The 14,963-nt window shown below is 43.5% G+C and overlaps 1 protein-coding gene across 1 annotated transcript in view; it reads right to left on the minus strand.

Annotated features, from left to right (window-relative positions):
• TMEM132B (transmembrane protein 132B) overlaps positions 1 to 14,963 on the minus strand; it is a gene marked incomplete at both ends in the record, with an annotated part of 254,308 nt that overhangs the window by 170,509 nt on the left and 68,836 nt on the right. The window contains one exon of the mRNA XM_082324682.1: positions 13,152 to 14,031. Within this exon, the coding sequence (XP_082180808.1) occupies positions 13,152 to 14,031 (880 nt within the window). The remainder of the gene's footprint in view (positions 1 to 13,151; positions 14,032 to 14,963) is intronic.

Consider the following 14,963-nt stretch of genomic DNA (forward strand, 5'->3'; position numbering starts at 1 on the left):
ATTACAAGTTCCTTACTAAGGACTTTATTCATTAAAAAAGACTCAACTCTGTTCTGCTGCTTGTCTGTGAATGTGAAATATGATTTTATTAAATGAAGCCCTTAATGTGTTTACTAAGACTCTGTCAGGCTGAACATTAACTACATTTCCATTGTTTTTCAAGTCCAGAAAGAAAGTTGCTCTGCAAAGAGACAAGCTCACTTATAGCTTCTTAACCTACAGACCGGCAGAGAAGTTTGCTTTATTAAGTGCATTTCAAATGCCCAGCACACACAAGGGGCACAGTGCATTCATAAAAAGAAAATGCCCAGCTTTCAGGAATCATTTAAGGAAGGGGGGGCGGGGAAAAAGGAAAAAGAAAAAAAACGTGTTACGTGCATTTTAATTTCGGGTAGCAAGATTGGATACACGAGCACACAGCCATTGTCTACTGCCTGGGTGAACCCCAGGATGTGTGGCGGACACCCCAGCAGAGACCTGCTCCTCCTCAGGAAGAAATAATACCTGGGGGAGCCTTCCAGGCTGCCGGGTCTCCAACCCTTTGCAGAGGGCTTGCACCACTGGGTGAACAAGTTGCTAAATCTTCCCCTGTAGAGGCGTTCTTGAGGTGATGTGCTGAGTCCATTCAGGGGGATCACAACCGGTGAAGTAGCTTCCCATCCCAGCCAGGGCACCTGCGCCAGCACCAAGCCGCATCCTTGGCCAAAATTATTCCCCTCCCGACCTGCTGTTGACGTTTCCCTGGGTTTTCTGCTTCAGGCACAAGCCAGACACAAGTCCACTCTGCCCTCTCCTGGCCTGCACACAGATCTGAGCCTGGCAGTCATCCTGAATCTCCCCTGTGCGGAGGCCCAGGATGGAGGCGATACAGGAAAAGCCCAGGCCGCTAAGGGACAGACAGAGGGGCAGAGCCCCAGGAAAGATGGACTGGGCATCACCATTTGGCGGACAGCACAGGATCCACGCACAGGATGGCACCTCCCTGTCCACCAACTCACCACCCTTGTGTTGGGTACTCTTTTGGCCCTCCCAAATACATTTGCTCTGGTAAGAGAGCTAAAGGAAAGGGCAGGAACATCGCCTCAGCCCCACAGTCCTCGTTCAAAAATAACAGTTTGGGGGTAGAATGGGAATTACCTTCCCTCCTTTTGGAAAACATCTCGTATTTGAGGTGTATCATTGGAACGTGAGCAATAAAAATAGTAATTTGTAAAATGAAAGCAATGACAGACGTTTCTTGTAAAAACACCGTGAGACGTTACAGATAAAATAATGTTACATAAATAGGCTAAGCATTAGAACTATTATCATCAACAACAGCACGGGCGGACACAGCAGTTTAGCAAAGGAAGTGAAAAATAGCGAATGTGATTTAAGAGGCAGAGAGAATCTGCGCTGGCAAGTTGTAATTACTGAAGCTGAAACCCAGCCAGGATCCTGGTTGACTGCCTCTGGGCTTGTGAAATGCAACCTGGAATCATTAAATGACCAAATAATTGGGACCTGGGTTTCATGTCGCCAACGAGACACCGCCATCGACACAGCCACACCAGCACAGCAGTCTGGCACCAACACGGAGAAGGATCAACCACAAACACCAGCCTCCATGGTACTCGTGATTTCAGAGGTCTACAACCAAATATTGACCTGAACGAGGCCTGCTTTGCATGGTCATTTCTCTTCCCAAGGTGGTACAGCTGCAGGTTTCTTTCAACCATTCTTCAACTTCAGCACCTTGTAAACATCTAATGTCTAGTCAAAGGACATCATTCATCCATTTTATGTTTCCCAGAATGCAAAGATATCTACCCAATTTCCTAAGAAACATTAATATTAAAATATGGCTTTCTCAGCCCAAATCATGCAAGCTGAACAAAGTTCTCCTGACGTTTTATGACAAGGTGATTAATAATACCAAGAAGAAGAATGAAATGATACCAGATTATAAACTATTGTAAATCTTTCAGTCATCCCAGGAATAATGAATGTAGATTTCTTAGGAGAGCAGTACAGATTTAAACAGAATCATTCTAGTTTTCTTGTCAATCAAGTTGCTATTTATATAATAGCAGAAACAGACAATGAACTCACTTAATCTTAAAATGAGGATGTAGCACATTTAAGGCAAGGGTTATAGGCACTTCTTTAACAGGTTTTTCTTTAAAACAAAAGGAACTGAAAAACCATCCTAAGCTAGAATTTCCAAAATTCTTGAAGAAAATGTTCCATCTTAACCATCATTTCTGATCACCGACCTTCCCCTCCCCAAGCAAGAGCCACAGCGACAAGAAGTTCAGTGTTCAAGTCACCCAGACTTCGCTGGACTTAGAAAGCCTGAGATGACATGACCTACTTTTTTTCAAATACTTAAGTTAAAAAGTTTAAGAGTACGGTCAGAACTGTATTGGTCTAAGCATCCACTGGACCAAAATGCCCTATACTTCCTTGTCATGGGTTATGAAGTCAAGCAAAAAGCAAATGCAAACTCTTCACAAGTTGTTCTAGAAATGCTGTTAAGTCCTCAACCCCCACCCCAAGACAAGGGTTATGGCCTTGTTCTGTTTCTGGCAGCACAGGGGAACTCTGCGCTCTCTGACCCCTTGAGGCAGGCTGTCCTAGACGTTACCTCAATGCAATAATTAATAAATAATAATACTGAATTTGAGCTCGTGCAACTCGTACAGGCTAAATGTTCCAAAGAAAAATGAATAATGCATGCAGGAGAGATTCATTTGGGGAAAAAACCTAACTTTAGTTTGAAATAAAGCCGTGGTTGCCTTGGCAAAGAGGATTTAATTGCTGTAATCACGACATCTCACATAAGGTCGCTGTTTGAGGGAGTCCACAGTACTGCTATTCATTCTGTATCTGTTCCATAGCAAATAAAGGACTACTGGTCCCAAGAGCATCAGTGAAATACTTCTGAAAAGGTTTAAATTATTTTTAAAGGGTTATTAGCTTTGGCAAATGAGTCAAAAGTCATCTTAGCTGAAGAGCATAGGTACTTATGCCACATTATGGAGATAACAGCAGGAAATGCCATAATTAAGACTGTACTACTAGTGTTACTGCGTGTCATTAGAAACAGTACCCAAAACATGTCCGTTCCCTATCCATCTGTGTCCTATCCACCCACCCACCCTGGGTTACTACTGCCCCTAACAAATTTCCCAGTAATTATCAGAAATAGGAAGCCAGAACACTGGCGCACACACGTGCCTTGCACACAACCAAATTCAAATAGTTTTAACTGGCACAAATCCTAAGCAACTCTACGGAAGTCAATTAAATCACCCCTCTTTTCTGTGTAAGAGAGAGAAGACTCTGGCCAGGCAAATTAAATTAGGGATGGGCCAGAGCCAAACTCCCAGATCCAAAACAACCCAAACCTCACAATGCATTTGGATCCCGGTCCAGATTCTCACAGTCTGCTACCGCTTCTCCCTCACCCTCTGCCACCTCCCAGGACGGGACAAACTTTTCAGACTGTCCCCAAGCATCACTTGGTGCATTTTATCGCCATCTTCCATCAGGGATCTACATCAAAGCGCTCATACGTGTGCTTCCTGTGGCTGCTTGGCACATTTCTTACCCAGACCCTCATTAACTTGAGCAGATGCTTAGAAAGCCCATAAACAAGGCACTGTCTATCCCACACTACTTCTTCTCTTCTTTTCCCACTTGCAGTCTTCTAGGACCAGCGCAATTAGAGATGGGGATTCAGTGAAAATGCATTTGAGGACTCCTTCATTAAAACCACAAAAGCTTGGGCCACACAGTGAGAAAAAAAGCAACTGAGAGAGTTCACTTGGCAGGAAAATTTCAAAAAGGATGTAGTGAGGAGGGGAAGGTATATTTTGGTCCTAGTGAGCAACTTAAACGAAAGCACAGCAGGAGCAGAGGGAGACCTGCTGGAGCCATGCCTGGTGGCTTAGAGTGATAAAGGTGACAAACCTGCCCCACAAACATGGGGCTGCTTGAATACGGCCCTCCCAACAGTACCCTCCTCATTGGGATACCCCTGGAAATACTGCTGCTCTGACCAGTTCCTCCTCTGCTGGGAATATCCACAGCATCTCTGTAGGGATCCAAAGGAGAACATATTTTAGAGACGTTTTTCTCTTAGGTATTTGTATGTAACTCTCAACACAGGATGAAGCACTGCTCCATGGGGGGCACCGACACCCAGCACTGCTCAGGGCAGGGGGCTTTTAAGTGGCAGACTGAAAGCTGGGGGGAGATGAGAGATGAACCCCGCCACGCAGGAGCAGCTCCCTGGGCTCTGGGAAGCTCAAGAAGAGCTGCCGCTGCCATGCCCCCGTGCGAAGCAACACTGGCCCCACTGCATGGGGGCTTTCTGCAGCTCTGCCGACACGAGGCATCGCCTTCCTCGCCCTGCCCCGCTCCCCGCTGCCCACACAGCATTGGAGGGCTTACAGCTGAATGGTGCAAGAAGTGAAATAGCTTTAACTGTAAGCACCATTTGCTGTGCCTTGGAATGGCAGACTCATTTGTCACTGTTTTCTTCTCCTGCAGCTCTTTTGATTCATCTGGGATCCAATAACTTTGTTAATATGATTTCTTTCATACCCTGGCCGAGTACAGCATCCAAGGCACACGTGGCAGCTGTCTGAAGCATTAAATACCTCACACAGAGCACAAGTCCCTGCTCTGCTTTGTCCAAAACCGTTTCTTATGAGTCCTTTATTGACATAAACTGCATGGGGGGCAGGAGGAGCACCCAAAACAAGAAGATATGTTGACAATTTTCTCACAATATTCTGTCTTCTGCTTTTTCTGAAAGTCCTCCCTCCACAAAGCTGTCAGCTAACCATCACACTGGCCTTCTTGTATCAGATCATGCAAAAACTTACAGTTAAACACAAGGACGAAAGCAACCCTCTGTGGCATCAGAGCAACACGAAGAAACTGAGATCAATGTGCTCACTCAAAGCAATACTTCATCAGCTTCATGGGATAGTAATCTGGTTTTTACCAGGATAAAATGACAGCAACGCATTGCCCAAAACATTTATCTCAGGAAGAAAGTAAAGTTCAAAGTAGACACGTTTTTATACTTTTCTTTTAATACTATTCATTACCCACTAGAAGTAACTGCATCAACGACCAAATCACTGTTGTGTCTGACTTGTTTAAACAAGACCGTGATTTACTGCACTGCCAGCTAATGAAGAGCCGTACAAGCAGCTGATCAATGCCATCATTGTCTGGCAGCACAAAGCAGGGACCACTCAGCATATTGTCCAAAACAAAGACATCCCCCCAAGCTCCCCGCCAGGGACTCGCTCACTAGGACACACAGTTTGCAAAAAGTCACAGCGTGTCCCCGAACTTGAAATGACCACTCAAAGGCAGGAACTTCTTCCAACCTGTGTTCCCAACCTGACTACAAGGTCCAAAAAAAAAAAAAAAAATGGATGAAGAAAACGTTTATCTTGCAGCCGTCTTCCTTAAATTACCCTTTGTGATACCGTGTATTTAAGCAGTTTTGTCACATGAAGGCAGCTTTGTGTTCATTAACAGAGGTAACTGAACTCGGAGCCAGGTGCTCACAGGCAAAACTCAACTCCTAATTCCATCTTTGGTGGCTTTCCCTTCCCATTTCATACCTGCACCGATGTTAATCACAGCAGGGGTGAATCATCTGTCCCTTCCTGCAAGGCAATTACTACAGACAGGATAGCCCCCAGCAAAAGAAAGATTTGGAGAAGGGCAGTGGCAATGCCCTGTGCGGACTGGAGAGGCTGACCCTTCGGCAGCCCCTTAGACGCAGCTCCTCATCCAAGAGGGATTGCTACCCAGCACACCTTCACGTTGCATAGAGGGAGCCTGAGCAGATGCAACAAACCAAGGGCGCCCTTTTAGCAGTGGTCTCCTCCAAAATCCACTTGCCTACTTCCCAGGCACACTCTGCATCGCGAGCATTTTAACCACAGGTCATACCTTGCTCTCAGTGCAACCGTGCCACATCTGCTGGCAGTGCTCTGCAGATCCGCACCCGACCCCAAAGCAAGCATTGAGTTGTGCAGGAGCTGCCTGGAGTTAATTAGCAGGAGCTGTCATGTCGAAGCTTTCGGAGACGGGGAGCAGCCTAGGAACAAGCTTGTAGAATCCGAACCATTTAAAAATGTAAAATCTCTTTCCATTACCATCAACAAGGCTGAGTTTGTGTCAAGTCACATGGCGTACTGGCACCTTCCAAATCCACGGGAAACACTTTTCACATCGTCTCCGTTTTCAGAGTATAGCAGTGCCTGCTAACACGCTGGCAGACAAGAGGTTGTCGGAGCTCCTATTACAAATCTTATTTGTCACACACGTGCAAAACGATCTGATGTGTCACACAAGATGCACTGCCACCAGTTACACAAAGCACTGCTCACCCACTTGTAGTTCGGTACCACAGAGATGAGATGCCTCCTCGCACACCAACTGACTTAAAATCAACATAACTAACTCTTTTTTTCCACTTTATGGTTCTGAATATGAGATATAGCAAATTAATTTACATAACATTGCCACATCCCTTAGCGCTCATAGATGCAGATGGGCAGATGAATGAGATAGCTGTGCTGCTGGCAGGACTCGAACAGAAGAAAAAGCAGGGTTTCAAGGCAAACCAAACACCTTTTCCAATGCAAAGTAGGTCCTTGTTTCATTCCAGCTGTACTTAGTGTTCCCCCACCATACACGTGAAATATTCCCAAACTGTCAAAATTAAAAATAACTAGCAGTCAAACCATTCACCTTCTCAGTGAAAAACACTGGTGAAATACACATGCAGGCTAAATATTTTTAATTAATCTAATTCTGCATTTTGGTCAACCCCTCCCCTCCAACTCCTATGAACATTTCGCCACTCCGTGGGAGAAGGGAGCATCCCTAAGCCAGGGCTGCGGAGGGCAAGGGAAGGGGCAGACGGCGGGGACACTTGCCCCAGTCACCCAAGCCCAGCACCACAGCCTCCCATCACTGTCTCGTCCTCCTTTACCTTAACAACACCTTAATAAAGCCACCTTAACGAGCAGCTGCGTTTCTGGACAAAACGGCAGGTTCAGGACCCCTTTTGCAGGGCAACAGAAGTCACTGTTGGAAAACATCTTAATAAAAAAAAGAGCATTTTATCACCACGACGCTGCGATCCCGTCTGGAAGTGCTTCAAAGCCAATATCCAACAACTAACAAGAGCTTCTCGCTGTCGCGTGGGGCTGCTGCTCTGCCTGTTTTATTCCTGTGAAGAGTGATCACGGACGGCTGATTATTGTAGCAGATAGTTGACCTTTATCTAAAATTCCATTAAAAAGCTTTATTGACTGTAGTCTTGCGGGGTCTTTCAGGATTCACTGGGTCATTTATTCACTGTCGGATATCCATCGGTTTTTAAGCTTTTAGGACTGCTCAAGCTCTAGGAAGGAGCTATTTTTTTTTGTCATTTTTAACTGTTTTTAAGACTGTATGACGGGGTGGGTTTTTTTCTTCTCCCTCTCCACTGTGCCTAGGGCAGAGAAGGTTATCTTAAAACACATAAAAAGGAGAGAAAACCTGGCAGCATGGTAAGACTACTTCCAGGGCAGGCTGGCTTGCGCACGTGGGTGCAGCACAGCCACGCGCTGCCTGCAGGTACCCAGGGAGGATGCCTTTTTCACTTCAGCCGACGCAGATTCAGGTCTAACTACTTCATACAACATCCTTTTGAGATTTGTAACTCCATACCATTATGCCAGGCTTTCATCAGCTGAAGCTACTTTTTCTGGGCCACGTGCCTGTCTCAAACAGAAATAAGAAAAATGAAAGAATGGTTCAACCCTTTCTGAAAGAGAATTTCTAGAAATGGTTTATCCAAGCTAAGAAAAAATCTGGTGACAGCTCCCCCCCAGGCTTTGCAAGAGGGTCCTGAAAGGAAGTTACTCCCTTTTCCTGTTCAGTGACGAAAAGAAAAGAGTGGGAGCAAGACAATGTACGCATCGAACAAAGCAGGAGATCTGGAAAAAAACAGTGTGAATTTTTCTTTGAGGAATATGTTATAATGCGTATATACATGGGGACTGAGTTAAGGTTGCACAGACATCTCTGGCATTTCCAGACTTTGCAGTGCTTTATATTTTTTATTAATATTACGTATTACTATTTCATATTTTACATTTAGTTCAATGTACATTCAGAGAAAGGAAAGAAAGAACGGATTTAAACATTCATTCTGGGTTTATTGAAATCTTTGGGTAAAAAACAAATATTCCCAAGTCGCCCGTAATGCTTTAATTCTGTAATTATTTCTAAATCTGAACTAGCATTTCTGATTCATTTCAGAAGTCTATTTTTCCCTTTCTCAACACTTTCACTTCTGCTGAATTTTCATCCTAAAACGATGCTTCAGTTAATCATTTATTTCTCTCACCAGTAACAATCCTGCCCTGCTTCCCCATTCATACCAGCTTGGTTACAAGCGATGAAGGCCACGCGGAGCCTCCTCCTCACACGCAGCCAGGCTGCATTCCCCACAGTCTGTATGCTCTCATTTTCTATGCATTTCCAGATCTAAAACCTTCTGTTTTCTTTCCCTTGTTTGCTCTTGGCAGCTATTGGCAGGAGACATCCTCTTAATGATCTTTTTCTGGCCTTCTAGACGACTGCTCAGACTTCTACAGATCTTTCATTATTAACGCAGAAGCCTTGTAAGTCAGTTTTAATGGCCTGTGCAATTTTTATTCCTTAGCAGGAGACATAACCTCCTCCATATGGATATATGTTTATTAATATAAATCCTTAATATCATTTTTCCTAGTGAGAATAATCAGTAAAAGCCAACCGGCGTGTATTACACCTTGTACTGGTTCATCCAAAAAATCAAAAAGTAATCTTTGCCCTGCAATATGTGGAGCATGGCAGAGAGAAGCGGATAATCTTTTTCCCTGAGGTTGCCTAGGCACCGAACGACAGCGAGGTTTATTTGCACGGTCCCACCATTCCCCTCCAGACAGAGGACCGCATCCCGACCACAGCCGCTTTCATTTCTCCAGCGTGGGATTCATTACCTGGTTTCAGCCCCTTACTATTATTCCTGGAATACCTCCAATCTCCATTTCTATTCTGATCGGGCATAAAAGAAGGATGGGTCATTTGTGTTAGGGACGTGTAACGAATGCCGACAAACCCACTTTTTGTCTGTGACTCGACAAATTGCTGTTAGTGCTCAGCCTTCATTACCAGCACATCCTCACTGATGGTTTAAATGGGGAGACTTGGAAAACAGGACAAAACTCTGCCATTTATTTATAGAGCGTCCTGGTTTCTCTCCTATAACCAAGGGGTGATTGTCCATTTATTCCATTAAACTTTTTCCTGCTGTACAAAATGACTCCCACTTTTCTTTTAAACACAGCCTTTGAGTCTCAAGATAGAGTTAAATAACATACACCACAAAAGAAATGCAAGCCATTCCCTGTGCTATTGGATGAGATTTCCGTCCTTCCAGTTAAGCAATAATTGTTTTCTCCTGTCGTTTTTTATAACTCCTCCATGTATATCAGGAGACTTCGGTTTAGTAAATAGCACAAAAGTTGGTGTTACCCCTTCTTTAGTCATGATTTCCATCTTTCCTCATTTACTATGTTTCACCTAAGTTCGTCAGTAAAGAAGGTAACAGAAATACTCCTGAGCATCAAAAGACAAAAAGTGCCTGAAAATTTGTGACACTGATGCATGTATTAGCCCTGCTGGAATCTCAAAGCTGGACTTCATTTTTCCTTTTTTTTTTTTTTTTTTTTTTTTAAACTAGGTAGCCCATAAAAAAGTTTAATCATGGCAACATAGCCCATTTCACCTATCTCTATGGTTAAACTATGTTTAGTGGCAGCCCACCTAATATAATGGGCAAAATTTATGTTCACAGATGGTAAATTTTACAGTACAGACCAGACCGGCAAGGCCACAAATTCATCTCCAGCGTCATAAGAATTTCATTGCACACATGTATAGATCATCTGTCAACAAAGTGAGCAATATGACTGTCAGGCACAGCAAAAGCATTAAATGCACACTTAGCCTCCAAATTCTGCCTGTTGACGTATCCAGGTCCTTCAATTACACCAAGCCACGCTGGCTGGATTGCAGCATGAAAAGAAACAAATTCCCCAGACCATAGCACAACTAGAGCTCCAACTCAATCTCAAATTCTAGTTATTGAATGAAAACGAACAATCAAGACTTAGCTTAAGCAGAGCAAAAGCAGTCTGGACTGATGAAAGGGACTGCAAGTGATAGCTGGAGCTTCACATATAACCTGCAGCATCACCCGGTAAGCGACATTACTGGAAGGATGAGGGTTTAACAAGGGAGCATCTTTCAACACAACACATTGCTGAATCAAGAAACTGTTTCCAATTGCTTTTCAGTTTCCAAGCTTGGTTAAGAATCCCAAATTTTACCAATATGAGGAAGAATCTGCTCTCGTATGAGAACTGAAGTCAGTTTTGCTAGAACAAAATCCAACATAAAATAAAATACTATACAACACAGCATGAAATAGTAAAGAGGTGCATAAAATTGAGCATATCCATTCTTTTGCATACTGTCAGAGCTTGAGGTCGGCATCAAACGCTGTGTTCAGAATGACTTGATTTTGATCTATCATCGCATGAGAGCCAGACTGCAATTCACCCCGCTACACTTACAACAGATATGATTAAAAACAATCAGTTATATTAGGCAAAAATATATTTCCCAAGGCAAACGTTCACTTCAATGTATTTTTCTCTGGCTATATCATACAGAAATTCTATGTATATAAAAACCTTCTGGGTTTTTATGGACATTAGCATTGAGCTGAGAAACAGGGAAAGCCTGTGAGGGAAACTGCATAAATTAGATGCAGGAGCTACAGTGATTGTATTTCCCTCGGCATAATTCCCTGCCTACTGTGTAAACTTCAGCTGAATAATCTCTCCATGGGCCCCACGTATGTCATTCAAAGGAATCATAGCAACAGTTGCTGATGCTCTCTCCATCCTGGAGGATGGGTGAACCATCAGCGGAATTGCCTTTTGCCTCTTACTTCCAGCATTCAACTGAAGGTTAAACAAAAATACTTGCAGTTTCTCTGATGAAAAGCACAATGCAAGCAAAGCCAAATAAAAGACCAGACAGGCTAGACCACATAGAGTCGATAGTGAATTTTCCAAGGAAATATTTCTGGGCACGTAAAACATGCTGATTTATTGTAACAGAAACATCTCTTGGAGATGAAACGATTCTGCACACTTTTCAAAGAAGGAAATTCCCATGGAAACCTGACTGCCTTCCCGGAGCTCGGGAGCACCGGGAAGTGACTCCCGCCGGCCGGCTGGAGATGTGCAAGTCATGGGAGCCTGCGGGAGAAGACAAGGCAGCAGCCAGGCTCTTGTGGCTCATCCTGGGGCTCCCCAGTTTGGAGGCTCTCGACTCCCTCTGTTTCTGCTTCCTTGAAACCCCAGGTTAGTTACTATGCTCAGTACTTCCAGAAACTACTTTGCTTTTGAAAGACAGCATTTCAAAACTATCAAGAAGTTTTTGGTGCTTTCCTGGCCAGCAGAAATATTAAAGCTCTACCCTTGCACTGTTTGTTGCAAGGTAAATCTTATTTTAGAAATTCCAATGGAAAGAAAACATCCTCATCTCAGGTTGTCTCTAATACCTAGAGAATTAAGAGCTGATGTTCAATCCTTGCAGAGCCTTAGGCAAATTCCATAATCTCTCTGCTATAGCACTGAGGATCAATACACAACTGCCGAAACCTGACTGCTCCATAAGGTTGGTCCACCTGCTGACAGTGGATGATGGCCAAAACCATATTCAACGAAGAAAAACCGGTAACGCCAAGTAAAAGCAAGAATAAGTTGGGTTTATAAGAAGACCCTTCCTGACCCAAAGCTTTTAAAGTCTGGTTAAACTCTATCACATTTCTCACATATTTTCCCCACACCCTGAGTAGATGGAAGTGCCTGGGATATTGCGGACCATTTCTTTCCCTCCGCCTGTGCACTGCGCTATGAACCACTTGTCCTGATTCACGCAGCAATCTGTAAGTTTATTAATATGCATGTGCTATTTCACAAACATTGAATGATTTGAAAGTGCTGCATAAGGTTTGCTGTCTGTTTTCTCAACATCTGTCCCCAAAGTGCACTTCTGTCATGTTCTGCTCCCATCGTTCTCAGATCAAAAAGTGAGAAGTAAGGCACGAATCTGTTTTGAGGTTTGCTAGCACGGGCTGCAACTCCTTCCTTCCCAAGTGTCTCGCATTCTCACAGCATATGACACTTTCCAATTACCTTTTGGCCCTTTTATTCCCCCAGTCTGGCTCACGTTTCTCTCTGAATTTGGTCTCTATGCAGCTCTGAACCCACAGTCTGACAGCTAAGGACATAACAAATATGCAGCACTAACCCTCGGGGTGGTTAGAAATGCCTGAATTCTCCTATTACAGGCAGATTCACAAGTAAAGGTCACCAGAAAGTCTCAAAACTTAAAACAAAAATGGGCCTCGCAACAAGCAGTCAAAAGCTTGAGGAAGCAGGATGGGCTGTCTTACAGAAAAATTGAAGATGACTTGCAAAGTTTGGATCCAAATTCTGGCTCTGCCAAAGACTTCCTATGCAAGCTGAGGCACCTCTCATTTTCTCACTTCTCAGCTCCCCTCTGTATAATGCAACAAAATAGTTCCTCACCGCATATGACCTGTGCAAGATGTATCCCATGTACTTTGGAAAGATGATAAGAAAGTTGATAAAAAGAGAGGAAGCTTCACCAAAGAAACAGAAAACGCTCCTGCAAACTGTCTAGCAAAATGGATTGCAGCAGTTACCCTGGGTGACTTACAGAAGCATAATTTAAGAGGCAGAATTATGACTAGAAGCAAATAGAATTAAAACAAAAAATAATCATACATTTATAGCTCATACTTTAAAATCAATTCCCATGTTCCAAAAAGTGTCATCCACACAGATAATTCAAGACTATTTATGGTTTTCCCCAGGTGGAGAGGAAATGCTTAAGTTCTCTCAGGAAAACACTGAATGTAGAAAGTATTACACCCGACATTGATTTGTCCCTATTTGTAGACTGTTTAGCATACAGCACTTTAAAAATTCTCTTACCTTAATACAAACTGGTCTGCTAGAGAGTCATCAGCCAGGGAAACATGAAAGGTCACAACGTCACCTTCTCTGACCGGGTTGAGTGGTAAGCGAATAACGACATTTTCATCTAGCCTCAGTGAAGACTGTTTTAATTTGTCTTGATTTGGGTAAACAATGATGCTACCAATCCTCTCCATAGCTGACAAAGCCTTGTGTTCATTATCTTGACCTGCATGGATATTGTTTTCCCATTTTGCATCCTCTGGAGAACATTCCCCATCGGCTGTATAAATCTTATAGAAGAGCTCCACAGTAATCCCTTCCAAGGAGGCTGTTTCCTCTGAAACCAGGGGTGGAGGGGAGCTGAACCAGCTAGGAGATAATTCCAGCTCCGCAACACATAATCCTAGATGACCTGTCAATCTACAGCTGGCCACAACTTCTCTAGACTCCAGGAAAGCAAACATCTTCACGCAAGGCAACCTCTCCGCAGAATTATTGTCATCCCAGTCCTTCCCCGCAATATAGAACAAGGTTTGTATTTTAGGTTTGTTGGAATAGATTGAGCTGTTGATTATGTGAGATTTTAATTTCCAATTGAAAGTGAATTTATTTGTGAAACCAAAAGATGCAGAAGTCAGCATGAGGTCCAAGGGAACAGACTGTTCAACAGAAAAGGGTCCATATGTGGCATTTAGGACAGGTGGCAGTTTGGCTTTGTATATAAAGAATGAATCCACCCTAGACTGCAAACTGGAGTTCCTCATGATATCCTGGTTGGCTTCTTTGAGGAAGAAGAAAACATCAGCATTGCAGAGGTGATAGCTCGCGGGGAGATACGTTGGCAGGTTTGAAAATCTCTGTATGCTGTCCATGATCCCTCCTCGGCTCTCCACCACTGCAGGCCAAAGATAAAAGGAAACAGAAAGACAACTCTAATGTTTGCTTAGCATGCCCCTCAGTTTTTCTCAAAAGCAATGTATTACCAGAGATCAATACTGTTACCCACAATTACAAAACAATCTGACAGAGGTGCCATGGAATAACACGGTTGGCTCAAAGCTCATACACTGAAAACATCCCATTGCATCAGCTGTACAGCTCCCTTTCCACCTTCCCCAATCTCATACCTACTTGAAAGCCATTAATCAAGTACTGCATAAAACAAGGAGGAGATTGATTGGCCAGATCCCAAGCAAAGTTCCAAAACTTTTTACCGGTTGGTTTTTGTTCATTTATTGCCCGATCAAACTTATGACTTTTTCTCATCCATGTTTCAATATAAGTAAGAAACTGGCATATTGAATATTAGTGGGCAGTAAAACAGAACATTTTCTTTAGTCTAACATTGCTAATGCACAATGCAATGGGGGGCTGCAAATCTGCATCACTCCCAATCCACTTTTGCCAGGTCAGCAGTTCGGAAGTCAGCGGCAAACTGATAAAAGCTTTGTATTCTTGAAACCAAAACTATTCACAAAAAAACATATGGGGTTTGACAGAGGTCTCGGTAGGATGGATTTATAGGCAAGAATGAACTTGAGAGAAGGAGAGAAACCCTTTACATGCAGAAGGTTCGCAGAGGCTTAGAAGGATTTTTTTTTTGTTTAATTCCAGAGGAGAATGAAACACATTTGGAAACCACAGAAGTTTCTCTACAACACAATGGTCAATCCTCCAGCCAGTGCTGAGCAATTTTTCCCAGGCAAGAAAAGATTCCAGAGGGAGGGAGGGATCAAATAGATGTCTTTGGTCTGGGCCGATCTCTAATTAATAGTGAGATATATTCAGTCTGGACTGCGATTCTACCAGAAAGAAATGGTGGGTCTT

Source organism: Platalea leucorodia (genome assembly GCF_965183815.1).
Source record: "Platalea leucorodia genome assembly, chromosome: 12".
In the NCBI taxonomy this organism is placed as follows: domain Eukaryota; kingdom Metazoa; phylum Chordata; class Aves; order Pelecaniformes; family Threskiornithidae; genus Platalea; species Platalea leucorodia.